Here is a 27920-nt window from a genome sequence, read left to right as displayed (position 1 = left end):
GCCTTCCCCGGGGTGCTCCCCCGCGGCGGCGCTGCCCTCCGGGCCTGGGCCCCTCGGATGAGGCGGTGAGGCCGGTGCCCTTCCCCCTGCCGGTTCCTGCCCCCCACACACCCCCTTCCGCCTCCTCCGGGGCCTGGCGGGGCCGCGCTCCCTGCCCCGCTCCCCATGTAGGAGGGGGTGTTTGGCGGCAGGGAGGGCCGAGGCCGGGGTGAATGGTGCGAGGAGCGGGCGCTGAGGAAGTTTAAAGTTTTGGGGGTTTTGGAGGATTCCCCCCCCCCTCCCCTCTCTCGAGCACAGTGGAGGAGGAATGCCAAATCCGGAGAGACATGGGGGCAAGAAGGATGGGGGCGGCGGGGGGTCCTCGCAGCACGCGCCTGGCAGCGGGAGCTCGAACAGCAAGGAGAGGCACCGGCTGGCCTCCAGGCACAAGAGGCATAAGTCCAGGCACTCCAAGGAGTCACCGCTGGCAGCCCAGGAGACGACGGCACCCTTGGGTGCCATGATCAAGCCGCTGGTGGAGTACGATGACATCAGTTCGGATTCGGATACCTTCTCAGATGATGTGGCCCTCAAGCTGGACAGGAGGGAGAATGAGGAAAGGAAAGCGGACAGGAGTGAGCGGATACAGAAGCACCGGCACCACCAACACAAGCGTATTCGTGAGCTGATGAAGAGCAAACAGGCAGAAAAAGAAAGGAAATTAGAAAAGAGCCTGGAGGCATCCAGCAGGTCCGGGTCCACCAAGGAGAGAATATCGGGATCCTCCAAGAGACTCCTTGAAAGCGAGGAGCACCCAAAGTCACTGTCCTCAAAGAGTAGCAACAAGGAGTCCCGGTCAGCCAAAGCGCACAAGGAGAAATCTAGAAAGGATCGGGAGCTCAAGTCCAGCCACAAAGAGCGCAGTAAAAGCCACCGGAAAAGGGATGCTCCAAAAAGTTACAAAACAATTGACAGTCCGAAGCGGAAATCCAGAAGTCCTCACAGAAAGTGGTCTGACAGCCCTAAATTGGACGACAGCCCCTCAGGAGCCTCCTACATCCAGGAGTATGATCTCAGCCCTCCCCGCTCGCACACATCCAGTAACTATGATCCTTACAGGAAGAGCCCCGGTGGCTCCTCACGCCGGCAGTCCATCAGCCCACCCTACAAGGAGCCCGTGGCCTACCAGTCGAACACTCGCTCTCCCAGCCCTTACAGCCGGCGGCAGAGGTCCATAAGCCCCTATAACAGGAGGCGCTCCTCGAGCTACGAGAGAGGCAGTGGGTCATACAGCGGGAGGTCGCCCAGCCCTTACAGCCGACGGCGCTCAAGCAGCCCTTTCGCTGTGAAGCGGTCTGTGAGCCGAAGCCCCATCGCCAGGTGGGTGCTCTCCGCTTTGCCTTCCATGCCTTGGGGAATGGGGAAGGGTTGTGGGGGGGATCGGGGTGGCTCTGGGCATGGGAAGTAACCCTTCCTCATCTCTGTGGGGCTCAGGTCACTGGCTGCCTGATTTGGCTGCAGAGTGACTTGTGTCGAATTGCTTTGGTTTGGTTTGTAGCAATTCCTTCTAAAATGGTATTCACACTGTGGGAAACACCTCCCTGACTGGCGGGAGGCAGCATCCATGTTGGCTCTCGGCAGAGAGGCCCAGGGCTGAATGAGCTCCTGGGATTAAATTACACCCACCTCTGGAGGTGGCCCCCGCAGAAGGGCCGAGGCTCCTGGGGAGGGTTGTGCTCTGAAGGCAGACGGAGCCATTCAGCTCCTGATGTGGGATCTACTGCACTTCCCTGGCGAGAAGTTGAGCCAGGGAGGATGTTTTCACCTATTTCTGGAAGGCTTTATATGTTTACTACATGTGGGAACTTGATCGCGCTTTCCAGGAGGGTGGCTTGTTTTGAGTGTGTTTTGCTCTTTCTGAACTGACTTGTCTTTTCTCTTCCCTTGAATGAGAGGTGACCACATGTAAACTCCATCTCTCTAGCCTAAACTTTCTTTCCTCAGTACTAGTTTCTTGCTCTTCCATTCTGAAATCGGGGCATTCTGGAAAGGCGAGTAGGGACCAGCTGTATTTTGGCTTAACTATAATTTTCCTTTTTTTTTTTTTTTTTTTTTTAATCTTTAGTCAGTAACTTTGCTACAGAAGGAAACTATTATTTGAAGGTAGTTCTGTGTATTTTTATTTCAGATGTTGGTTAATCATCCTGTTACATGCACAAATACATAGTCTAATGTTGATTCTTTTTTTTTTTTCTAGCTTCAGCTTATGTTAAATGAGTTTCCAGTTGTCACCATGGGTGCTGCGGAGCTTTGGTTGTAGCTCCATGGCAATTAAGATGTGACCTGGAATGTAATCGCTATAGAAATGCTCTGCACTGTGCTAGCTGTACTGGATCCTCTGGTCCAAACAGGAGCTGCGAGCGAAGAGGCTGCCTCCAGAGTGCATTTATGTGATCGGCAGTTCCCAAAGAACTCGGGGCTTTTGGAATTTGGCCTTTGTTACTAGAGCTCTTCTCTTAACTTCAGTAATACTGTCTTCCATAGTGGGCTTGAAATAGTGCCTTTGTCCTTGCTGTGAGAGAGGTGTATTGGTTTTAGCACCCTGGAAGCTGTTATGTAAAAATCTACTTATTCTGCTGTGATTTTTATATAGTGAAATTTTCCTTCAGGCTGTTTCTCCTCTGCCCTGTTTTCTCTGTGTACACCTGAGAGGTTCTGAGGGATAATTGTCGATGTCCTCTCCCTCTCCTCAATCCTTTTTGCCCTGGTGGCACTGCTCTTGCATGTTATTTGCTAATACTTTTTGAAGAGTAAGAATACAGTAGTAGAAAACGTCCGTATACTTCATGATATAATTGTCTGTTATGGCACCTGTTAAATGTCTGTGTTCAGCCCTAACCGGGGAGAAACCATGTGGAAACTGAAGTGGTCTATGAAGATGTGGGTTGGGTTTTTTTTCCTCTCGGGTTACTCCACTTGCCAGGTGAACCTGGAGCTTGCTATTTCTGTAAATGGGTAGTTGCTTCTGAATTGAGAAATCAAGCAGTTATCTCTTCCTGATCTTAATTAAGGGAGCAACTTTGAAGCACTTTGTGCTGCTTCCCTGGACTTACATACCAGCGTAAGAAACTTTTTAAGGGCATCTTTGACTCAATGACAAAACGCTAGGCCCCAAACCAAAATAGATTCCGAAGGTTACTTGCTGTTTATGCTCAGCTTGTGCCGAATTCATTGAATCTCTGCCTTCAATTGACAACCTACTACTCTTCTCTGTTTTCTGGGCAGATAACTTACTGACTGTGTGATATAATCTTTTAAAGCAGAACAAAAAATATGGATTATGCCTTCAGAAAACATCCACCTGAAGTGATTCTAGTGAAGGGACAGAGGGAGTTTAATGTGTTTTCCATATGTTAGGCAAATTGTAAGTTGCAATTCATTGTTGGTTTTGCTTCACTGAGCTTGCAGCCCATGCAGTGAAGCAGTTGGTGTAAGTTTATGGTCAAATGTCTGCTCCCGAAGCCAAAGGTGGGGCTGCCCCTCTGCTGACGGCTCTTCAGGAGCTCACCTGGAGGAGCGGATCAGCTGAGCCTTCCTTGCCAGCTTCCCAGACGCCAGCTTTGGCTCATCTGCTGCAGATGAGTGTGTAAACGGAGGCAGCTGACTCTGCACCAGAGTAGCCGGGGAGTGACTGCGTGATCTCTTCTGTTGGCTCCTGCAGAGGGGCAGGAACAATTTGGGAGAGAAAAGGCCTTTAACTGGCACACTCATCTACACAGTGAACATCTGACTGTGGCTTAAATTTTTCAGAGGAGGTAATGCAGGCTTTTCTGGGCCACTGAATGATTTCCACTGTCTGACAATATGGGTGGTTTTTTTTTTTTGTTTGGTTTTTTTTTTTTTTTTTTAGTGCATTCTGCGTTTTAATCTCCATGTCCGAAATAGTGTTAGGAAACTAAAACAATGTGCTCTGCTGATTGGAGAAAATACAGAAAGTTTGCATTTCAAATGACTGTGCAAAACAAGTTGCTTTCAATTTAGGAGGAAATGGGGATGTTTTGGTCAGTAGGGGGAAAATAGCAGATGTGGCTTGCCATTCCTTGTAGCAACTGTTGTCATTGCAGCTAAAACTAGAAGAAGAAATTCCAGAGTCCTTCAGATTGCTGAAGGTGGGTTGTGCTCTGTACTAAGTTTAGCAGCTAAGTGTGAGTGTGTGCACGTGCTGTAGCAATGGCCACTGTTACGCAGATCCTTGCCATGGCAAAAGGTCGTTGGGCATTCGTAAATGTGAAACGCTGGCCTGCTGTTTGAGCTCGTTTCCTGAGCAATTAGAGTGTGGGGCATGCGGTCAGGCTTCCCAGATACTAGTTTGCACTTTACTCTTAACTTCTGTTGTGGCTTGGAGCAGGTAAAATATTTTAATGTCTGTAGATGTTCCTAGGAGTTTGTATAGTGGATGATATGGAAATATATAGATGGGGCTTTGTTGTTCTGCCAGCTGCTTCAGGGTCAGCTCTGCTGGCAGCTATTGGCTGTGGCTGTTTTCTGCATGAGGAGGTCTGGAGGGTTCTAGCATTCCTTCCTCCAAAGACCATTCTAATCTTCAGACTATATCAGTTAAATTTAATAATGCTTTTTTATTTGGATTTTTACATGAGCCATCATCTCTGAGTTCTTTTATGTTAATTCACAGTTGTCGTGATTAGTGTCTTGTATGTCTAGTCTCCAGTGCTAGAGAGACAACTAGGTGGTTTTTAACCCCAGAGCATTTTTATCCAGAAAAAGAACTGTATGTGAGACTGAATTGCCCCCACCCATCCCTGATAATCTTAGCAAAGCAAGTAAGCTGTAGAGTTAGGGGTGAAAGTGCTAACTAAAAGGCTGAAGGTAAAGCCACAAAAAGATGGTTCCAGAGGATGGAAAGATTATCTTTAAAAAGCAAAATCTGCATGTGCATCTTCTGTCTTGCTGCATCTTTTTTGTGATATCCAGCAGTGATAAAAGCAAGCGTTGCTGTGGAAGACCGCCCCTCAGCAAGCGCTGTAGTGGCATTGAGGCTGTTGATGGTCTCATGATATGTGGTAAGATTTGTTGTGGAGTGGTCTGTTACTGGCGGCGTTGATACAGCTGGGAAAACCGACAAGCTTCTGGATGCGGTGCCTTTTTTCAGGTCTAACAAAGAAGCCGTAAACACCAAGCTGGAAAATGGGCTTAGAAACAGCAGCTCTTTGTATAATAACTATAGGTAATTATCATTAGATGACTGAAGAGAAAAAAGCTTGAGTGGTGCCTGTGGAGCCGAGAAGACTACTGGGAAGGGAATAAGTGGATTTAATCCTGGTGGAACAGAGGGTGGAAGGTCAGGGCATCATCCCCAGCCCTCGCCAGGTTGGAAGCGCTGGTTCCGCAGTGCCGCTCCTTCCGCAGCAATCCCTGTGTAAGGGGGTCCGACCCTGAGCTGTGTGCTCTGTCTGCATGCCCCACTGCTTCCTCCAGCATTACCTTTCCGTTGCTTGTGTCCATGCGGGTGTCTTTGGTGGCTGCATTTCTACTGTAGTACTTAAAAAATATGGTAAAATTACAGTTTTGGAGAAGTTTACTTTATGTCAGATCTGCTGAGTGATCTTGGTGAGAGTGTCACTTTTATAACCAGTTGAATTGGAATAACTATTGGGGGGTAATTGTGGGGAAGGATGGGAGACGGGGAGCAGAAAACTGAGTGTTGCAGCATCTTAAACAATCTATCCTGAAAGAATTGTAGTAGGGAATGCTAACCCCAAAACTATTTGTGGTTGCAGTAAACTCCATCCTACAGGATTCATTAGGAATGTTTTCCTTCGCCTGCGAATGTCTTTGAGCATAGTGAAAACCTAATGGCTTTTTCAGCTCCTGGCAACTTTGCACTGGGATGCGGCAGGTGAACAGCTATCCACATGGTAAACTGCGTCTGAGACTGTTAATTCATTAAGCAGAAACCTTGGAAAAGGAGACGATCCTGAGGCAGTATTCCCATTACAGAAAGTGTGTTGAGGAAAATAGTTGAGTGACTTCAAATGACACTTTTTTCCTCCTTCTGGTTGTATATTTATTTTGTAAGTCTAAAGGTAAGGACTACCCACAGTCCTAGTGTTCTTTGACCACTGAGCACAAGGTTTGGGATTGTACTTACTAGTGAGAGGGCAGAATGCTTGTGCTTGGGGTAGCAAGGGAAGAGGGTTCCGTTGAACTCCATGCCACTGTGCAATTCCCGTGCAATCACACCGGTGATCTGTGGAGGTGCCGCTGGTATCTAGCGAGGAACTTTGCATTAGTCTGTCTCAGTTCTTCAGTGTATTTTCCAAATGTTTGTTGTCTCAAGGTAATATTGTGTAGGACTATAAACAGTTTAGATCTTGTTAATTACATTCCAAATATGGTTACAAGTGAGCCAGGATCTGCTGTGTTTAAACCTGCTTGCTGTTAGGTGTTCTTTATAACTAGTGTGGAACTACAGTTTGAGAGAATTCCATATTTTCAGAACTAGGTATGTTCTGAGTAATAAATCGCAGAATAAGAACAAACTTTGAGCGCAGTTTCTATTATAGTATTCATAGGGTCTGATCTCAAAACTCCTTGTTTTCCTGTTGGCTCACAGCCTCTAAACCCATCGGACACATACAGTTGAAGTATGCTGTCTCATAACCTGCAAAATCCCAGTTCCTCCTGAAGTGGAGGAAACAGTTCTGTCTTGTCAGTAATTTTGACATACGCACTGGGGGTACCAGTTTCCAGTTCCATTTTATTTTTTATCTTGTTTCCACATCAGTCTCCACTGAGCTTGTGGTTACTGCTGCCTTCTGACGAGGTTCACCCCTGCTTGGGGTGCGTACCCTGATGGGGTGAGGTGTTTCCTGACTTGCTCGTTGCTTATTTCACAACACCAATTTTTTCAGTGTGGATCTTTATTTCTGCATATATACCTAATTTAGAGCCCATTTATTGTAGAGGAAGACAGACCCTCTGGACATACCTCAAACAGAATTAACATTCCTGGGTGTCTTTTTCTTCTCCTGAATCACAATATGCAAATTTGAGTTCTGATGATAGTAAAAGAACCAGGGGGAAAAATTAGCTTGAAGTGAGATGTTTGCTGAGGTGGCGTTCCTGTGAGGGCAGTCATATTTTATCTGTTGTTTCCTTTAAAGTTGTACATAATTACTGTGAAAGATTCATAAACCAAAAGCTCATCCTACCAACTGAAGTCTTCTGTTCGGTGCATGTGTCTGTGATCTCGTCTTTACCTTGAGGCTTGTCCGGTCTTGATCCTTTGTTTCTGTTTTAACAGTGTGACTGTGAGGGTGAAGACTGGGTGATGACCTGAAACTTGTACTGCTTTAGTCAATAAACTGGTTTCAGTAGCTGTAGTCTCTCTGGACAGGTGTTATGGACTCTCTGAACTTAGTTGACGAATAATGGAATTGCATTATTTTCAAAGAGAGGTATTGATGTTGGTGAGTAGCTCGGAGGTTGAGATGCTTCGCTTCATTTGTCTTCTCCCCGTTCTCTCCGCAGGAAATCTGTGAAGTCCCGAAGCCGAAGTCCTGGGTATTCAAGACACTCATCATCTCACAGTAAAAAGCAGAGGTCTGGATCACGCAGTCGCCATTCCAGTATATCACCGACACGGCTACCGCTGAACTCCAGTCTGGGGGCAGAACTCAGCAGGAAGAAAAAGGAGCGAGCGGCAGCGGCAGCAGCTGCGGCTAAGGTGGATGGGAAGGAGGCAAAGGGCTCGCCTGTTTTCCTGTCTAGAAAGGAGAACAGCTTGGCTGAACTTAAGGAGTCTGGAACAGAATCTAAAAAGGTCATCAAAACTGTTAAATCTGAAAAATCATCTTCAGATACAGAATTAGTTAATTTACTGTATACGAATGCAGAGACTAAAGCCCCTGCAGAGACAACAAAAATCAAGGCAGAGGAGAACTCTGAGAGGAAACATCCTGTTCCAGTTAGAGATCCAAAACAGCCGGGAACAAAAGACTTGAAGCCTGTAGCAGTGGTAGAGGACCTCCTATCTCCAAAAGAGACAGACACAACAGAGAAGGAGATTCCACCCCCACTACCCTCAATAAAATCACCTCCTCCACCTCTGCCGACAACCACACCACCACCTCCGACTCCACCATTGCCGCCTTTGCCTCCGTCACCTGCTGTTCCACCTTTGCCACCATCCCAACTGACTCCCGTTCAGGTCCCTCCTTCAGCCCCAACGTCTTTGCCATCTTCTTCCCACCCAAGGACGTCTACTTTATCCTCTCAGGTGAACTCTCAGTCCTCTGTCCAAGTCGCTACAAAAACACAAGTGTCTGTGACGGCTGCTATCCCACACCTGAAAACTTCAACGTTGCCTCCGCTTCCGCTCCCCCCTATTTTAGTTGGGGAAGATGACTTGGATAGGTAAGGTCACACAAGAGCATCCTGTTTGCATTTAAAAGCAAACCGTTGAAATAAACAGATTCTTCTGGTTAGTTTGACAGTTGTGAGCTGATCCTACAGGGTACGCTGAAGACTGTGCCGCTGATATAAATGCGTTATTGCACAGCCGTTCCCGGTGTTGGCATTGGCAGGTTTATGTGGAGAGTTTTGTGATCTTGTGCAGGTAGTTACATCTTGTCTTGATGAGAAAGAGAGGTCTGGCTGCAGCTTTAATGCTGGTTAGTAAAGGTTTCGCATCGCTCTTTGGTCATATTTATTACAGTAATGAAACGTGGCTCTGGAATTACGCACCCCTTTGTGTTGCAGCCATTTGCACAGGCTTATTTTGAAAGTGCTTTTTTGTTCAATTCATCCAAAACCTTACACTTAAGTAACAGGAAAGAGATTAACAATACCAATACAAGAACCCAAACCAGAGCTATTTCAGTTCCAAATTCACCGAATGTGTCCACGTGTTAAAAAAAAAAAAAAAAAAAAAAAAAAAAAGCATTGGTTTACCTTAAGTATTGTCTTAATTATTGAATAATTAATACAATCCTTCTTGCTTGTTTGTTTGAAAGAGAGTTTAAAAATGAAAGGGTGAAACTGCACCTACTTCGGCTTTCTGTTTCCTATCATTTCTCATCAAAACACGCATACTTTGTTCTGTCCTGTAGCTGTAGCGCGCTCTGCTCTGGGTCTTGGCTGGTGGTGGTCTTGGTTTCTAATAGGAACTTGTCTGATAAACCTTACTGTGGGTTTTTTTAGTTGGGGGGGGAAGAGGGGAATGGAACAGAGTATCCGAAATGGAGATGGAGAAGAAGGGGGGGGGAAAAAGACAAAAAACAAACACAAAAAAAACCCCAAACAACTTTCCCCCCTCCCCCCCTTTGGTAGTTGTTAGTATGTTACAGTGCTGTTAACATGAGGTCATCACTGATACTTTCTTTTTTTTTTAATCCTTGATCTGCTTAGCCCATAGTTCCCTAACAGCTTCTGTGTCTTTCCAGCCATCACTAAAGATGTACTAGGTACCTTGTTGGTTAGTGAAGCGTGTTTTTTAATGAATAGTGTGTTACATGATAGTTATGACTTGATATAATTACCCTGTGGTTGAAGTGAACACAGTATGTTACATATTGTGATTCATTTAATTGATTTTCATGGTTTGTCCTGGTATCGATGTAAATTAGGGTAATGTTGTCACTGCGATCAACATAAAGTTAGGCTTGTGCATGTTTGTTGCCCTTCTGAAGCTGTGTAATGTTCAGCAAATATCTGTTTAGTTTAAATGTATCTGTGATGAGCAGTAGCTTTTAACAGATTGCAGATTTTTTTTTTTCCCAACTCAAATGCCAATCTAAGCAAGATTCTGCTGCTGTGTTCCCTTATTTCCAAACACAGAAATTGTGCTGCAAATAATGTATTTTATTTTTTAGCCACTCACACCTAGAGCTCACTTTTCTTTTCCCACCCAGGTGGGGCTTAGTTTTGTAAAAGTGTGTGCTATCTCTGCCATCTACGAACTTAGGAGTGTGGGTGATGATACAGCTGGTTGCTTAGCTTAGTAAATGGATTTACAGTGACTTTTTCCCAATAAAAGGATGGGACATCCCGCTTTGTTTTGCTGAGTCTAGTGGCAGTTGCGTATGGCACTGACTCGGTACAGAAGCTCACTCTTAATCAACTGCCTTTGTGTTTATGAGCAGGACTTTTCTTAGACTTTTGTTTCCATACGCTGAGACTGGGAGGATTCAGGTAGAGACTCTTTAACCTTTCTTGATGCTTTCTGAGCTCTCAAGATTTAATATCTGTCTATAATGCTTTTAGACTTCACAGCAGCCAAGGAGCCCCGTGGGTCGCTTCACCTAGCAGGAGATGCAGCGGGAGGAGAGGAAAAGCTGTTTAGGAGTAAGTGGTATAAACTTTGTAGGCGTTTGGTGTTGTGCTCAGGAGTTGCACAGGTTCCTGGGAACATCTGGTTGACTGTTCACAGCATTAACGTAGTTAAAAATGCAGACCTGACTGATCGCATTCCTGCTATTTTAGGGGAGGGGAAGAAGCGAGGTAGCTTCTAGCAGACTTTGTTAGGCAGTTGGCGTTTGTACTTTTGTCATTTTTCTGCTTGGGCAACTCTGAAGGGTCTGTTTGACTTTCTCACTTCGAAGGAAATGCCTGGTGAAATGTCCAAGTGTTCTGGGGGTAATTAAAGTTACAGGAACCAGCTAACAGCACTAGTGCTGGTATGCAAATAGGTTAACTAAGCTGTACGTAACTAAGCACAGATAACAGTGTGCCAGTGAGAAAATAGTAAGTGTTTGGTGAGAGGGAGAGAAGGGATCTCCTGGAAGGCTGGGCACCACGGGTTGAACCTTGGGAAGAAAGAAGGTATGTTTGTAGGAGTGTTGCAAAGAAGTTGGCTGTTGATGTGCGCCTGGAAAAAGGCTGAATCTCTTTGACAGAGTCACAGGGCCCAAGCTTAGCATGTACTATTAGATATTTAAATACTATCAGGAACAAGTGAATTGCCAATTAGAGTGGTTCAAACACAAAGTCAAATAAACAACTGTGCTTTTGTGTTACTGTGACCATTCAATCTGTAGGAACTGGACATGAGATCAGTGCTTCAAATACACATGTGAAAGCTGTAAAGAAAGCAAAACCAAGTTGATCTGCTCTGTTGGAACAAAGTCTCTTGCCTCCTACGTGCGGTTGCAGGCCCTGGCTGTCTAGGTCCTGCTTTGAAGAACCTCTTCTGAGGCTTAACGTAGATTCTGCCTTGCTGAAGTGACCCAGCTGGGTATCGTTCTGCACGTTAAGAATTTGCAGTTAATGGGGGTGAGCTTCAGCCTGTACAGCTCTCCCACTTCTGGTGTCTCTAGGATGGGTACCGCTGGTAATAGCGCCCGTCGGTGAATGCTTTCCTCTCAGGTCTAGGCTGGTGTGATGTGCCATTTGTTCCGCAGCTGCCTGGTGACTTCTTAGCAGTGGGAGAAGGTTGCTCCCCCATCTCTTACGGAAGACGTCAGAGCTCAGTGCCAGAATAGTGTCCTTCTTTGTCTTGTCTCTTAACTCTATTTCACAAGATATTTTCGTGCAGATTAGGCAGCGCCTAATCAAAAAATTAGGAAAATGACCTACTTCCATCACTTCATTTATGTGGAGTTCTCTGTGCTGAAGTGTTAGACCTGGTGCTGCTGACAAACAGCAAACCTCCTGCTGGCTGCCCTAAAAACGAACCTTGGAAGGTTGTTCATATCTCTCAATCTCTTTCTTTTCCTGGTGAAGCAGAGATTTGCCTGGAGAAGAATTTCTGACTATTCAGACCTAGGAATTCTCCTTGATGGCATACACGAGAGAGAAATTAGGCTCTGCTTGTGAGACTCTTGCCAGTCTAAACCAAGCTTCTGATGCCATTGGTAATCTGATTTATTTTTTTTTTAAATAAAATAGTCAGCTTTTGGTTTCTCAGCAATTTTCCCAAGTTAGAGCTATATTTCAGCCCTTGCTAAGAAGTTAAGTTACTTACGTAGAGAGACTTATTTCTGGGTTCATATTTGTAGTGGTGCTTAACAAATCATGCATTTAATTTCATTATGATAAATGGACTAAATAGAGGAAGTAAGGGTCAGAAAGTGGGTGCTGGCTGGTAACCTGAACTGTCTTACAGGAAACTCAGAATAACTACTTATTTGTGCAAATTGAGCAAGTTCTAGTTGCAGAGAGCTGTGTGTTTATTTGAAGACGTGCGTTCAAACCTAACTCTTTTCTCTCCTGATGTATTATCATTGCAAAATTTAAGGCTGTTTGGTTTTATACTTGGCTATGCTAATTTTGGCACTTAAACTTGGGCTCCTAACTTTACGTTCTCAAATAGAGGGGTGTTGTCCTACAGTAGGCTTTTGTTGTTTAATTGAGTGTTAAGTCTGACTTTTGTATTGTATTAACTTTTCGGAGTTTAGTCCAAAAGAGATTCTTCCTCCAAAACCTGTGAAGAAAGACAGAGAGCAGAGACCACGACACTTACTCACGGACCTCCCGCTCCCTCCAGAGCTCCCTGGAGGGGACCCATCTCCTCCTGACTCCCCGGAACCAAAGGCAGCCACACCACCTCAGCAACCATTCAAAAAGAGACCAAAGTAAGGCTGGCTTTCTTTTCTTCAGCTTTTTTTGAGTAGTTAGGTAGGTTTTCTGTTTCTTCACACAGACATCGGTGTAAGTTTCCAAAGCTTTAAGTCTCGGTGTGTGCCACAGCGCTCACAGAAGAGCTGACTGCGTGTCCTGTGCTCCGTCTGGAGACGGTGCTGTTGAAAGTGCAGTCATTTTTGAAATGGAACCTGGCAGCTGCTTTGCCAGCTCTCGGCAGCCTCCCCACCGTTTACTGCACTTACTTACATATCTTTAGCCAGATTTAGTTCAGTTTTATAAATACTTTTGTCCCCAGGCTCGTTTGAGTGCTGTCTTTATTGAGGCAAGTGAAATGCGGAGAAAACGAGTTCTGTTTTTTCTTATGGTATATTAACTGCTTCCTGTGGGTCATTTCATATTTGGGCCACTGACAGCTGAAGGCCGCTTGCCCCATCTATTTGAGGATGAGCAGTACAGCAGTTTGGGCAGAAGAGGAGGTTGTGCGAAGTATGCACCAAATGCAGAAGAGGGTTCAGGCTCTGTACTGAAGCTGTGACGGATTCTGTTGTCTTCCCCTTTGACTCTCAGTGGCAGAAATTGCTGGAGTGTGTCGTATTCAATCTCCAGCCACATCTGCCCTGAAAGCTCTCTCCTCTCTTGGTTTAGCCTATAGCCTGCAGGCCACAGAAACTGCCTGATGTGTATCCTTATGTAAAGCTCGGTGCTTCTAGGAATTGCTTATTCCCAATAGGAGACAAGCACCTTTTCTTCACGCACAATTGCAGTGTTAGTCATGTTGCATGGTATACACAACTTCCCTGATAACAAAATTTATGCAGTTGTCGAGGAAGCAAACTGCCTTGGCATTTTGTATGCAGGGTGCTAGCTACACTTTCTTTTAAATAAAAATCAAATGTCCAGTGTTTCTGCAGAAGATTCCAAACACTGGGTTTTCTCCTACTGTAGCATAATTCTTTGGTATTTTTTAGATAAAGATACTGATGTGGTTCTCCTTCAAGGTACTCTCGGTTAAAAGTGTATAATGAGATCTTTGCAGAAATCTGTGTAGCTGACTGTGTGCCCCAGGTAGGCTGCAGTGAAATGGTTCTGCTGCCTCAGCCTCTGGAAGTGAGGTGGCATAATATCCATTTTGTTTGTTCTCCCCACTCTTTGCACTCCTTATTTCTGCGGGAGGAACAATGTGTTGCTCGTTAGCTGTATGCAGCCGATAAATGCATAACTGAAGTGATCTGATAGTGAGAGTGTTCTGCCTGGGGTGTTTGTAGTATCTGAATGAAATAAAAGCATAATATTCCTGTGTAGCAGTGCCTGTGTCTGGAGTAGTTGAGAACATATAGCATAATTCATTAAACTCTACTGAATACTCTCTTGCTAGGAGTGCGCAGTTGGGGTGCCTGACCTTTTGCTTTTTGTTTTTAGGGTACAGCTTAACACAGTCAAATGGGCATTTGCATGCGGGATGGCGGGTGAGGCGGAGCGCTGGGGTGTCTAACAGTCCCCTTCCCTCTTCCAGAATCTGTTGCCCTCGGTATGGGGAAAGGAGACAGACGGAAAGCGACTGGGGGAAGCGTTGTGTGGACAAGTTTGATATCATTGGGATTATTGGAGAAGGGACGTATGGGCAGGTGTACAAAGCCAAGGACAAGGACACAGGTAAGGATGCCAAGTGGGTTCAGACTGATTCCACTTCTTTAAGGACTTGTTACTGTGGGTGTGCTTAAAACCCATTCCAGCGTTAGTGGTGTTGCTGGTTAATGATGAATACCTGTAGAACTAGAAATGGCTCCAGCCTTGGAATAAGCATTTACATCAGAGTTTCTGTTCTTTTGTCCCTTTTGAAAACATCTGAAGTCCTGGTAAGCGTGAGTTAGTGCCCGGCTGCCCTCTCTGCTTGTGAAGTCGTGTGCCCTGTGTGTACAGTTTGTCACGTGGCCAGATGGTCGTGGTAGGTATAGCTACGGCAGCCATAGGCACTGACTCAAGTCCTGCTTTTTAAACATGCCTTTGGCAGACTGTACTGCAGCAGAGCCTGTGAAAGGGGCTCCAGGGGTTTCCGGGGTAAATTTATGTTCACCTGTGTGACTCCTGAAGCAGGTTAGGAGGAGCACTGGTGTCATCTGTCTTGAGTTGTTGCTGTGTTAACTTCTGATGTAACACAAATTAGTAGGGTTGTAACTAAAGCTGCTTCTGTTTCTTGGTGGATGTTGGCTGTGCTCATAGCTACTTTCAACTTCCCCCTGGAAACCCGCAGAGTTGTTAGAAGTGATGTGTGCAGAGGCTTTGACGCTGGCTCGTTCTGGCAGGTGAATTGGTGGCTCTCAAGAAGGTGCGACTGGACAATGAAAAGGAAGGTTTCCCCATCACGGCCATCCGCGAGATCAAAATCCTTCGGCAGCTGATCCACCGCAGTGTTGTTAACATGAAGGAAATTGTCACAGACAAACAAGATGCACTGGATTTCAAGAAGGACAAAGGTAGTATTTGTTGCAGGGTGTGGTTTCAATTAGCCAAAGAGGTGATGCAACTCCATTTGTTTATTCTTTGGTGTAAAACTGAAAATCTGAACTCTGGTGTAGATTTTTCTTTTTTGGTTCCTCCTTGATACATAGTTCCAGCAAGTTTGGCGTCTGCATTTGGCCTTACATCAAAGGATAGATTCCAGTTACAATGAGTTGTCGCACTGCAGAGCAGAGGTAGACACAGGCTTAAAATAATGAATTGCATTCCTGTAGACCTGCAAAAGAAGAGTCTTAAAAAAAAAAAAAAAAAAAAAAAAAAAAAAAAAGGGGGGGGGGGGGGGGGTGTGTGTCACTTTTAACACTGATTAGTGTCAACAAACTCCCCAGTTGGAAAACTTTCTACCCTCTGCCACTGTGGAAGAAGGGCATTACAGCATCCCACTAGCTCCTGTTTGGGGGCTTCTCTTCCATGAGAGAGAAGGGGACAACACAAACATTGGTTTAAGTCATGCATAGCAGTAGTCTCTTAAACAAACTAGCTTGAAAGAAAAAACAAAATGGATGGGTAAATGTGACCAGGATTTCAAAGGAATTTATTTTGGGGGCATATTTTGATTTCAGATGCTCAGTTTGATGCATTAGTTTTTCAGGCTACTTAGTTTTTTGGTTCTGTCCTCCCCTCAAGGAAGAATATTACTTATAGGATGCCCACTAAGCCTTAAATATCACAAGGCTCTGTTAAAGAACACACCAACAGAACACACTGAACAGTGCACAAAAATATGTTTCAACAATTGAATCTACATTCATCCTTTCTTTTCCTTAATCTCTCCTCTCTTGTCTTAAATCACTTCTCTCTTTATTATACTAGGTGCCTTTTACCTTGTGTTTGAGTACATGGACCATGACCTAATGGGGCTGCTAGAATCTGGCTTGGTACATTTCTCAGAGGACCATATCAAGTCTTTCATGAAACAGTTAATGGAGGGTCTGGATTATTGTCACAAGAAGAATTTCCTTCATCGAGATATTAAGTGTTCCAACATCTTATTGAACAACAGGTAACCGGGGAGTAGATACAGTCGTGTCCAAGCTCTTGCCTACGCTCTCCCCGAGTTCAGCTGAGAGCACACAGTTGTTATCTTCGCCCTGAGTGTACTTCAGACCAGGAGGTGTTGATCCACTGCAGGAATACAGCCCTACATATTTCCACCAGTGGTGTGACGGGTGGTTATAACTAAGCAGTACCTTTCCTGGGTGCTGCTGGCCGAGGACACAGCTCCTGCTGCAAGGGAGAACAACCCTAATAACCTTCTGTTTAACTGGCTGCTGGTGGCAGGCTCTCTGCGTGAGGCCCTCTGCTCGCCATTTGGTAGCTCCTTACAGTTAACTTTCTTTCGTGTTGACTTGAAGTAAATGGGTCTCTGTGTACTCTTTGTCTCCATGGTATTTTGGCAAAAATACTGTTTATTGAAAATGTTTGTATGCAGAGAAACCATTGAGGGTTAAGGTAGGAAGTAGCAGTTCTCCCTGAATGCTCTCTTCTCCAGATAGCAGTGTTTGGCAATGAGGTGGTTGATCACAGAATACATAACAATTATTCATTTGCTGTTAATTCTCAAGTCTTTACCTGGATACCCATAAGAAAACTGAGCCTGTGAGAATAATACTGCACATAATTGCATCCGTGTGTCTGGGTATCCATCTAAAACATTTCTCTGGGACATTGGTCTATTGGGAGGGGTTTGTGATGGAGATGAGACTGAATTACTGCTTTTGGTTTTTTTTTTCCCCCTGTTTCTTTGAAGCATTAAATAGGGTTTGAAAAATTAAGACTGGCATATCCAAAAGTAATTACTGCAAACATTGGGTTATTGAGCCTTTCTACTACATGGGGGGGATTTTGTTACCTTTTACTTCTTGCAGCATGTGAGCGTAGCTGTGATTCAAACCAATGACTGGTTTTTGTCTTTCAGTGGGCAAATTAAACTTGCAGATTTTGGACTTGCCCGACTTTACAGCTCGGAGGAGAGGTGAGGCGTAGCAGGGTGGAGAAGGGGGAAATGGCTTACATAGGTGGGATGAGTGCCTTTCTTCTTAATATCTACATAGTCCCTTCACTTGGAAGTCCTGGCATTGCCGGAGAAATTATTTCCAGTGAAAGTAGTATAACACAGCTCCAGCTGTCAGAAAAATATACTCCTGGCTGGTTTTAATAATTGCTCATTTGACAAACCAGCCGATAAGGAACCAAAACACCTTATCTGCTTGCTGTGGACCTGCCATGGACCACGTTTTGCTCCGAGATCAGTCACTATTCGGTTGTGGCAGCCTGCTACTGCTTGTTGTAGGTCAGAATTGTTCGGTCTTGGGTACCTACTGCCTAGAGCACGCAGGCAGACCTGTAAAATCTGTGATACTCCATCAGCTTTAATTAACTCAGGCAGGTGCTGTTGGAAGTCTAGACACTTGAAAGCCCACTGCTTCTGCTGATATGCCTAACTCTGCTGTTTGGAAGTAATAAATACAGTTTGTAGGGGTTTTGTGGCTCTTGTCATCAATTGACATTTGTATCTTCCATTCCAGCCGTCCATACACAAATAAAGTCATTACATTATGGTATCGACCTCCAGAATTGCTGCTAGGTGAGGAGCGTTACACACCAGCCATAGATGTGTGGAGCTGTGGGTAAGTGCGTGGTTTGTATCTTTTGTTCTGTTTGGGCTGTGAACATCAGCACGTGAATAGAATAGTTTTAATGGAAGGGTAGTCTTTGATTTGTGCTGATTTCTGAAACTGTATCTGTTCCAGCTGGGCAAAGTGTGTTGCGATAGTGTAGGAATAACTTTCAAAATTCTGTGCTTTGAGGAAATAGATGTGTGTCACTTAACTAAAGCTATAGTATTTAGTGAAAACTCCAAGAATGAGACTTTTCTTGGTATTGACATGTGAGAGCATAAAAGGTATTTGTTCTCGCTGTTTAAAAACCAAACCAACCAACCTTTGATAACAATGTACCGCTAAGATCAGAAGGGGTGACAAGCTTACTCTGCTGGCCATGGCTTTAGTGTATGGTCTTAATGACCTAATAGAGAGTTTTTCTGTAACCTCTTTAGATTGCTCTGTTTGTCACCTCATTTTTTCAGCTACATCTAGGAAACGTTTTAAAGTAGAGATCTCAGGTTTTGAATAGTGTAGGAAGCCTCATGAACAGGAGGAGTCTGGGCAGTTCAGCCACGAAGATGGAATATTTTCCAAGTGATTCAGAACCAGAGTTGAGGATGCAGCCTTCAGAAGTGGGGCTGCATTTCCCAAAGTGGGTACTTCCCATTGTGATACTTGCAGGTAAACTTTCAGTGGAGCTTAGTATACCAACAAAAAGGTTTATAAAAGTCAGGCCCTGCTAATTACTTCTGGAAACTCCAGCCACGAGGTCCAGTTGCTGTTCAAATGTACCAAACGAGCGTGGTTAGCTCAGCTCCAGGAGACAGGTGCCTGTATCGGCCCACAGCTATATTTGGCACTGATTGTCATTCCTGCCAGAAGGTTTAAGGGTAGATGTTAAGGACTGAATGAGTCAGAGTTGTCCCCTCCCTCCTTCTCTCCTTTCCTTTCCAGCTGTACAAATGCAGTGTGTGCGTACAAACATGCATGCAAGGCTATATCCTGTGCTTGGCAGTGACAAACAGTGAGCTCCTGGCAGCTGAGATTTGGGCCAGCAGATACCTCTCAGTAAAGCTGAAAGGATAAATGGGCTGAATCTGGAGGAAAATGAGATGCCTGGCCATTTTTCTTGTCGTGCTATTGACACGTCCTCCTTTCCCCACAAAGAGTTAAAGTGGGAAGCCTGTGACATGTTAACAGCCTACTGGTGAATGTTATTTCCCAGCTGCGCAGAATTGGTGACTCTGTACACATAGGTTAGTTTGTCAGTTCTCAACTACAAGCCCTGATGCAAATAACTCTCCTCAGGCAAACCTGCTTCTGAACAGAAATGCTGCAGTGTTCAAACGATCATCCCAAGGGTTTGCTGTCATGACCTCTTGCTTTTCCTCTTTCCAGCTGTATCCTCGGGGAACTGTTTACAAAGAAGCCTATTTTTCAAGCCAATCTGGAACTGGCTCAGCTTGAATTAATCAGGTAAAGCATTGCACATGCATGCCTATGAGAAGAGGTACTGCAGAAACTGCTCATGCACACAGTCTCTGTGTTATGAGAGCCCTCTTTCTCTAATCTGCCTGCAAAACGGGGCGAGCAAATGACTGTAACTGCAGATGTGAATAGTTAGGCAGCGCCGTGTCCATGCCTACCATCAAGCGTGTGGCTGCTAATGTATGCACCCTCGGTAAACTGTGCTGTTGTTAGTGGAGTGCAAAAATCTTGAACCTAAACTACCTCTCACACTGAAAATTCATTGTGTTGAATGGCTTATAAACTCAAGGTAAGCGTTTTTCCTCTTCCTGATACATCCTTTCAACCTGAGGGCTATCTAATCTTCATTGAAGTGTGCCCAGACCTACAGTATTGGTACACAAAGTTGCTTAGGAAGGAAACGTTTTCACTTGGGTTGGTGGCTCTTCTCCTCCTAGCTGCATTTCACCTGCTGATCGTACTCTGCTTTTCTGGTTCGCAGCCGGCTCTGTGGGAGCCCCTGTCCAGCAGTGTGGCCGGACGTCATCAAGTTGCCCTACTTCAACACTATGAAACCGAAGAAGCAATACCGAAGGCGTCTGCGTGAGGAGTTCTCCTTGTGAGTTTTATTAGAAGAGAGGATAAGGGGCTGTGTTGGGGGGGTTATGGCCTTCTGTTAGGTTAGGCGACCTGTCTTGCTGTCCTTTGGCTCTAGTCTACCTGGCGGCATAACGCAGTGGTTCCCCTTCTTGCCTTCTGCCATCAGGCAGCCCTCTCCAGGAGGGTTTCTCCCGTCTGGGGAAGGCCAGAATGGGGTCACTGTCCCCTTTCTAAATATCTGATCTGCCACAGGTGCCTTCTGGAGGGGTTCCCTGCCTCTGCACACACGTGACACATCTAGCTATGGTCTGCAGCTGGAAAGCACACCTGACAGTGTGGGTTGCTCAGTGCTGAGGCTGACTGACTACACAGATGTGCCCTCTGGGAGGGGAGGACAGTAAAATTGAGTGATAATCTTGTGGGACTTGTAGCAGAGTTGCTCTTCATAAATGGCAAAAATTAGACTGAAAGTATCGCGTATCTGATGGCTGTTCTGTTGATGTCTTTGAGCTGCTGCATCACGTAGTAATAAACTTCGACTGCGGGGATTTCTCTTAAGCTTGAGGTGTTTCTCTGAAAGTTGGCTTCTCCCCCTGGTCCGAGCAACCCCTTAACTCAGCCGTATTTCCAACTCTGCGCAGCATTCCTTCATCTGCTCTCGACCTGCTGGACCACATGCTGACGCTGGACCCCGGCAAGCGCTGCACAGCAGAACAGGCGCTGCAGAGTGACTTCCTTAAGGATGTTGACCTCAGCAAAATGGCACCTCCAGAGTAAGTTCCAGCTGGCACCCTCCACCGCAGTGGGCTCTCTGCTAATGAGCTTTGGGAAGGAGCCACTGGCTTGGCCTTGGGTTTGTTTTTTTTTTCAGTTGGAATTAAGTTATTTCTGGGCTTTTGGTTTTTTGTTTTTTTTCTCGACTCTACCCTTACATTGTTATATGGCTGAGCAAACATCTCTTTTGGTGCTGTTAGTTTCCTGCTGGCTTTAGAAAGCTTGGTTTAATTCTTGTAAGGTGTTGTAAAACTCTGTTGGAAGACAGGTAGCACATAGCGTAGCCCTGTCCTCTGTGCCCTGGAGGACTGGCCAGGCCTCACTTATGCTGCTTGTTAATTGACTGAAGAGTGTCTGTTGAGCAGTGTTGCACTGTCTGCAGCTCTCTTCTCCCGCTCCAGTCAAGCAGATTATAGAACTCTGCTGTAGCCGCTTTGCGTGCAAGTGTGGCAGTATCTTTTGAGATTCCCATTTCCTTCAGAGTTACTAATGGCAGCTGCTTTCTTAAAGTCACCAGACTCAAAGCTTGGTGGACTTGTGTTCGTTGCAGCTTGTGTGCATTGTAGCTAACAAAAGGGTGAGATCCCAGAGCAAATTGATTCACATGCAATTACACCGCCTTTCCCAGTTCTAGGACTCGTACCTTCTTGGTTTAATAGTATGGCTGCAGTCAGAGGAACATCTGTATTTCTCTTAACTTTCTGTGGTCTTTGAGGATCAAATGGGTTTTCTTGCTGTGTGTCTTAACTGTGAAGTGTTTTTTCTCTTCCAGCCTTCCCCACTGGCAGGATTGCCATGAGCTGTGGAGCAAGAAACGCCGACGGCAGCGGCAAAGTGGGATTGCAGTGGAGGAGCCACCATTATCAAAAGTTTCTCGGAAAGAAACTACCTCTGTTACAAGCACAGACACTGTCAAAAACAACAGCAGTCCTGTGCACCCACAGCCTGCCCAGCTCAAAACAGAGGCTGGTGCTGGAGATGCAGTAGGTCAGTGCCCCGTCTGGCCCGTAAAAAGCTACTCCTGACACGTTACCTTGCTGGTCTGGGTGTGGGAGGCTGATGTTCGTTTTCGAGCCACTCTGGTTCTTTCATCTTTATTTCTACAGAAAGGGCATTCCAGAATCTTCTTTTTTTTTTTTTTTTCCCTTTTCTCTTTTTTATTTTTTTTTCCCCTCTGCTGTGAGAACGACTGGCTGCAGAGCATTCTGGCTGGCCTTCAGAAGTCACTGATGAGCTGACTATGAATTTGTTCTATGAGTTATAATATGGGTTCTGAAATGTGCTTTCACAGAGAATAACGCAAGGAGTTGAGTCACTTAAGCCAGCGAAGTAGCAGATAATAGGCTGGAAGGTACAGCCATGTAAAGGGTGTAAAATTTCAGCTCATTTTTATCTTCTTGATCTGATTATATAAAGATAAGGCATGGGATGTAACAGACCGGTGAGCAAAAGCGTACATTATTGCACTTCGCTTCTTGTAGGAAAGATGACTTGGTCACAAAGACTTGCAGGACAAGGACTTGTGCACTGTTTCCAAAACTGTGACCAACCTTCCAGTGTGTAGAAAATAGTTGGAGGGGAGGTATTCTGTTTGTGGGGAATGTAGAGGGATACAAAGCTGCCCAGACCACACTGATTGTTCTGTAGAAGCCTTCTAAAAACCCAGATATGGGCTAAAGCTTCCTTTGTGTCAAATGTTGTACTGACAAGTAACAAGGCAGACAGTTCTTGCTCCAGGGAACGCACGATCCATGTGTTCAATGCAACATGGCAGATGGGCAAAAGGTGGTGGTTGGATGAACAAACAGCTGAGGAAAGGGAGTGTCACGTTCTTGGTTGCCTACCAGCAAGAGGAGCTTAATTTTAAGTTTCTAAAACCAAACCTTTGCACCATTCTTCCCAAGAAGTTTGACTTACAAAGTCAGTGTCAATGTGAAGGTGGCACTCTTGTCACTTGTCACTCAGGAGGCTCTGCTCCAGCATGGTGCAAAGGGAGGTGATGCTGCTCAAGGGTTGTGTTTTAGACTAACCTGGATACTTGCAGGTCAGGACAGAGCCCTCTGTGATCCCAGGCCAGCTTTCAGCAAGGAATTGCCTTCTGATTGACCTAATTTCTTTTGCTGCATCAGGGGAACACACCCTTCCCCTGTCCCAAACAGGAGCTTAGCTCCATCCCGGGAAACCTGCTTTCCAGGGCGGGAGGGAGAGCTTTTGATCCGCAGAGTGCTGTGGGGGCCTGGGAGGGGCTGCGCTGCTGTCAGACTCGCTGCTCTGATCGCCACTGGAGTGGGCTGAGGGTTTCCCACCTTCATCGCGCGTCCTCGGATGTGCTGGCATAACTGGCGGTGTCCTTGCTCACCAGTGCGACGCTGGGGATGCCCTGGGTTAGCTAACTGAGAAATGGGGAGCTTTGGCTCAACTGAGCTGACTTTATCGAGCGGTTGTGTTGGTAGATTTGAGGGGGCGGTGAAAAAGTGTCTCTCGGTGGCCAACAGAGCCGTTTCCAGCTGCAGCCTCGGGCGAGTGCAGTGTGTGCGCAGTACCACGGGGTGCTGCTGCAGTGCTGCTCAGAGCTGATCGCAGTCTGGAGGGGGCAAGCGGATGGTGGAAATCTGAGCATGCTGTCCTGGAATCCTCCTCCTGGAGCCTCCATGTCTTCCCTCGGCGCGGGGACAGGGAGAAGAGGTGTTCATTGGTATGTGCAGTGTCACGGTAACAAACCAATGTGGTGTAGCTTTGCCTAACCTGCCTGTGATGCTGTTTGTGTTTCCTGCAGGCCTTGGAGAAATCACCCAGCAGCTGAATCAGAGCGAACTAGCGGTTTTACTGAACTTGCTGCAGAGCCAGACTGATCTGAGTGTCCCACAGATGGCCCAGCTGTTGAACGTACACTCTAACCCAGAGATGCAGCAGCAGCTGGAGGCTCTCAACCAGTCCATCAATGCTCTGACAGAAGCCACAACTCAGCAGCACGAGTCTCAGGCAGCGGCAGCAGCAGAGGAACCCGTAGAAGAGCCACCTGCGGAGGCCCAGCTACCGGAGGAGCAGGTGACTCCAGAAACAGCCAGCGCTCAGGGAGATATGCAGAACGTGCTGGCTGTTCTGCTGAGTCAGCTGATGAAGAGCCAGGAGCCTGTTATACCGCTGGAGGAGAGCAACGGGGAGAAGAGCAGTGAGCAACGGGGGCCAAGGAAAACCCCAACATCGCATCCAGAAGAAAGTACAGGTAAATAGTCACGATGACCGTTGCTTGCACATCTTGGATGCCGTGCACTTGTTTGAACAATTAAAGTATTCCATATGAGTGCCTCCAGTTAAAGTGCAGCCGGGAGGAACGGAGACGTTTGAGTGTTGTGGCAGAAGGCGGCGGGGGGGTGGGGTGGGAGGAGGAGGAGGGGTGCTGGGTGCTCGACTGTGGTCAAGTCTCAGATTTCAAGACTGAGAAAGACCCCGACCCACTCCCTGCGGTAAGTGCTGGACTGCTCAGGAGGTTTTAACAACTGCAAAAAGCCAAAGCACAGAAATACGTCTCTGCTTCACGTCTCCAAAGCATGTGAAATCCATTAGTGCTCCACTGCAAATGAGTCAGTGAAGATTAAAGGTTTTTTCTGAAAAAGTGAAAGGGAACCTTGGAGGGTCAGTTCTTCCTTTAATACCACTAGTCATCAGGTTATGCATCCAGGTAGTGGTTTTGCACGGGACGTTGGATCTCTCTGGATTTTCCCATCTTATTGTTTGTCCCAACTCCCTTTTTCGCTGTTCCCTTCCAGACCTCTCAAAAAAAAAAAAAAAAAAAAAAAAAAAAAAAAAGGCAAGCAGAGATTATTTTAAAGAACACGAGAACTAAAATACCGGAGAGTGCTGGAAGGGAGGGATGGTGGCAGCTGCGTACGTAAGAAGTTTGCGCATGTGGCTGCGGTGTGCTTGGTCATACGTAGGGTTGACTTCCAGAAGTGCTGAAATTCAGAGCAGCTTGTGAAGTTGAGCCGAACGGCTGGTTCTTGTAGAGCGAGTAAGAGGCATGTTTAAAAGACCCAATTGTATCGGTGAACTCTTGGTTTTCCTTTCCAAAGGTGAGTGTAAATGTCTCCATGTCTTTTGTTTCTGTTGATTTTTCTTGAATTATTAGCAACATCCTGTGACGACCTCACCAAATTCTAGAAGCGCCTCCTGAGTATGTCTCAGACTCTCCGGGGAGCCTCTTTTGGCCCGATACACAACTCCTCTGCAATGTAGCTGAACGTGCTGTGTTCTCGTGCCTTCAACACACCCGCCCACCACAAGCCAGTTGTGATCGTGCTTTTTTTTTTTTTTTTTTTTTTTTGCCCTAGTACTGGAAGATAACTAGGTTATTGTAGAGCAGATTCAATTAAATAACATTGTTCTCTGTTTATAATTATTTTAAATGATATGCTGTCCCCAAATCAGCTTGGTTTTAAGATTACCTGAAGATTGTTTTCTGGATTTACATACAATCTAGTTTTAAAGTGGACTGACTGATATGGGTGGAGGGGTGGTCCTGGAAGACTACTGGTTCTCACAATAAAGTTTGACCTTTTTAATAACCAGTTTTGCAAATGATTTGAGGATCTGATTGAAACAAGGTGTTCGTGGCCTCTTACGTCATCGCCAGTAATAACTTTAATCCTCCACATAGCCGATCCCTTTGTCGGTGAGCGAGGTGGAGTCAGCTCAGTTGTGTTGGAGGCAGGACTGGTTTTGTGAGCGGCGTCGGCAGCGGGTCGGGTCCTGCGGGGAGCTGCGTCCTCCCCTCTGCGGTGGCACTTGGAGCCCTGGCACTGCCTTGGCGCCGCTCGCGCCATTCCCACTGCTGAAGGTGGCTGCTTTGTTCTTCCCGCTGCCTCAAAAGCAGCGACACAAAGTAGTGGGAGTGTGGTGATGGTGGTGGGAGGGTGAAGGGTGCTTTTGTCCTTGCTGGAGGGGTCCTTTTCAAACCAGTCCTTTTGGCTTCAGGTCTGATTTGGGGATGGGATGGGATGGGGGAGGGGGGATGGGGGTGGGTGGGTGGGAGTGGGGCAAAATTATTTCTTCATGCTCCAGGACATTCTGTATGTTGCACGCAAATATTTGTGGGTTAAGATTGTTTTGGATTGTACTTTGTAAAAAGGTCAGAAACCAGAACAAAGAGGGGAGACGGGAGGGCAAACCCCCTCCCTCCAGTCTGTTGTGGGCGCAGGCAGGATCTGGTATGGGTGGGATTGGGGTTGGGGCTTGGGGTTGGTTTGTTGTTTGTGTGTTTGTTTTGGGGTTGGTTGGTTTGGTTTGTTTTTTTTTTTTTCCAAAGTATAACATCAGGGCCATGCTCCATCAGTATGCAGCCGCCCGGCTGCGGGCGAGCCTGGTACCGGTGCGATAGGCACGGTGTCCCTCTGCAGCGGGAGACCCTGCTTTCGGGGAACACATGCCTCACGTGGCTCCACATCTGCCTCCCGCTCAGCGTTAGCCTTTGATCCGAGAGCGGGAATTCCCTCCACGGGTGCCCATGTGTTAGGACAGCTGTTGCTGACTAGTTGGGAGCATGGGGGACGGGGCGAGTGCGGGGAAAACGTTAATGAACGTGTGCGTTGATCTTGGAACGAATGCCAGCTTTTAAAACTCTCCACCTCTTTTCCAGCGCATCCTAGAGAGCGGACTGTCTCGGTAGGCTGTTTGGTTCTCTTTTTTTCGTATGAATGTGTTTTTTATATCTGTTCACGTGATGTTTTAAGATGGTGTTTAAAAGAAGTAACCCTTCCACAGCATGTCCTCCTCGCATTCTCCCACCAGAGAAGAGACCCCCTGAGCCCCCCGGACCACCGCCGCCGCTGCCTCTGTCCGAAGGCGATCTCTCCAGCGCAGCCCAAGAGTTGAACCCGGCCGTGACGGCTGCGCTGCTGCAGCTCTTTTCCCAGCAAGAAGCGGAGTCGCTCGGCCATGCCACGCACGAACACCAAGCCTCGAGAGCGGCGGACTACGGCAGGTCCCACTCCTCCAGGACTTACAGCGCCGAGGGCTCAGAGGGGGGATTTGGTGCCGAGGAGCTGAATTCGGGCCAGACGCTACTAGAACCCTCTGCCCAGCCTCTGGGGAAAAGCAGGACCTTCTTGGGCTCCGTGAGCCACCTTGGGGAGACGAGCAATTACCAGGGCACAGGATCTGTCCAGTTTCCAGGGGACCAGGACCTCCGCTTCGCCAGAGTCCCCGTCGCCATACACTCGGTCGGGCAATCTTTTACGAAAGCCGAGGGGAGCAACAACACGCTGGTACATCCAGAGGCCAAAATTCAAAACTACGGCGAGCTGGGACCGGGGACGGCCAGTTCCAGCGGGGCAGGAACAGGTCATAACTGGGGTGCCCCAACCCAGGCGACTTCTTCTTACGGGAAGGCGTACCGTGGGCCCGGCAGAGTGCCTCCGCGGGGGGGACGGGGCAGAGGGGTTCCTTACTGAGATGCGCCTTTCGCGCCGGTCCTGCGCTCCCTCGCCTCGCCACCTTTAGCGACATGACTTTTCTTTTGGGGGGGGGGTTGGTTTTTTGTTTGTGGGGTTTTTTTGTTTGGGTTGTTTTTTTTTTTTTTGTTTTTTTTTTTTTTGGCCAGAGCAAGGTCTTGTCTGCATTTCAGCTGCTGCAAAGCTCCCTGTTGTATTCCTTGCTAGGCTGCCGGCGGGCGCCCCCTCACTTACTGTAGGGTCCCCACTTGGGTCTCTCGCTGGCCAAAACCTCTCCCGCTTGGTTAGTGACAAAAAAAAAAACCCCAAACCCCAACACCAACTCCACTGCAAATGGTGGTGAGCTTTCTGCCCTGAGCCAGCAGAGGGGGAGGGAATTATTTAAAAAAAAAAAAAAAAAAAAAAAAAAAAAAAAAAAAAAAAGGAATGAAACAGACCCAACCAAGTGGGAAGAAGGAAATTAAAAAAAAAAAAAAAAGCCAACAACTCTTTCTTCTCGGTGGGGGAAGCGTGGGCAGTGTTCAGGTAGGGCTGGGGGAGAGTCTGGTTCCCAAAGCAATGTTTTGGTTTGGTATTTCCCCTCCCCCCCCGTTCGCCCCCCCCTCAATTCCCTTAAAAAAAAAAAAAAAAAAAAAAAAATTTAAAAAAAGAAGAAAAAAAAAAAATCAAACAAGATAAGAAATAGGACTCTATTGACGCAGAGGCACCTGGAACATGTGTCCCGGCCGTGCAGACCCGGGATGTGGCACTGGTTTGTGTGCAATTAATCCCACAGCGCTTTCTTCCCGTAAGGCGCTCGGCTGTCCCTCGGCTCCAGCACCGCTCCGCACTGGGGCTGAGCGCTGCCCGGGCGGCTCCGGGCCCAGAGCCCCTCTCCTTAGTCGGTGGCCTTAGGAAATTGGCTTTTGTGAAGGGTCTCTTTGCG

At 46.7% G+C, this 27920-nt stretch overlaps 1 protein-coding gene across 2 annotated transcripts; it reads left to right on the top strand.

Moving 5' to 3' along the window:
* Positions 1-307: 307 nt before the first annotated feature.
* Positions 308-27054, top strand: CDK12 (cyclin dependent kinase 12; the record flags this gene model as incomplete). 2 transcript variants are annotated; one of them, XM_082495149.1, is made up of 14 exons in its annotated part: positions 308-1359; positions 7531-8415; positions 12396-12572; positions 14096-14235; positions 14886-15056; positions 15913-16102; positions 17018-17074; positions 17628-17729; positions 19104-19181; positions 19675-19791; positions 20414-20545; positions 21319-21533; positions 23323-23772; positions 26334-27054. In XM_082495149.1, 14 exons carry the CDS (start codon positions 308-310, stop codon positions 26993-26995), a joined length of 4428 nt encoding a protein of 1475 aa, XP_082351275.1. In that variant the 3' UTR covers positions 26996-27054. The 2 variants fall into 2 exon arrangements, with proteins under 2 accessions (XP_082351275.1, XP_082351274.1); XM_082495148.1 differs by having other exon boundaries at positions 26307-27054.
* Between the last annotated feature and the right edge of the window lie 866 nt (positions 27055-27920).

This window comes from Vanellus vanellus, assembly GCF_965231255.1.
Source record: "Vanellus vanellus genome assembly, chromosome: 24".
NCBI lineage: Eukaryota > Metazoa > Chordata > Aves > Charadriiformes > Charadriidae > Vanellus > Vanellus vanellus.
The sequence above is the reverse complement of the archived record's forward strand: the minus strand, read 5'-3'. Positions and strand labels throughout refer to the sequence as shown.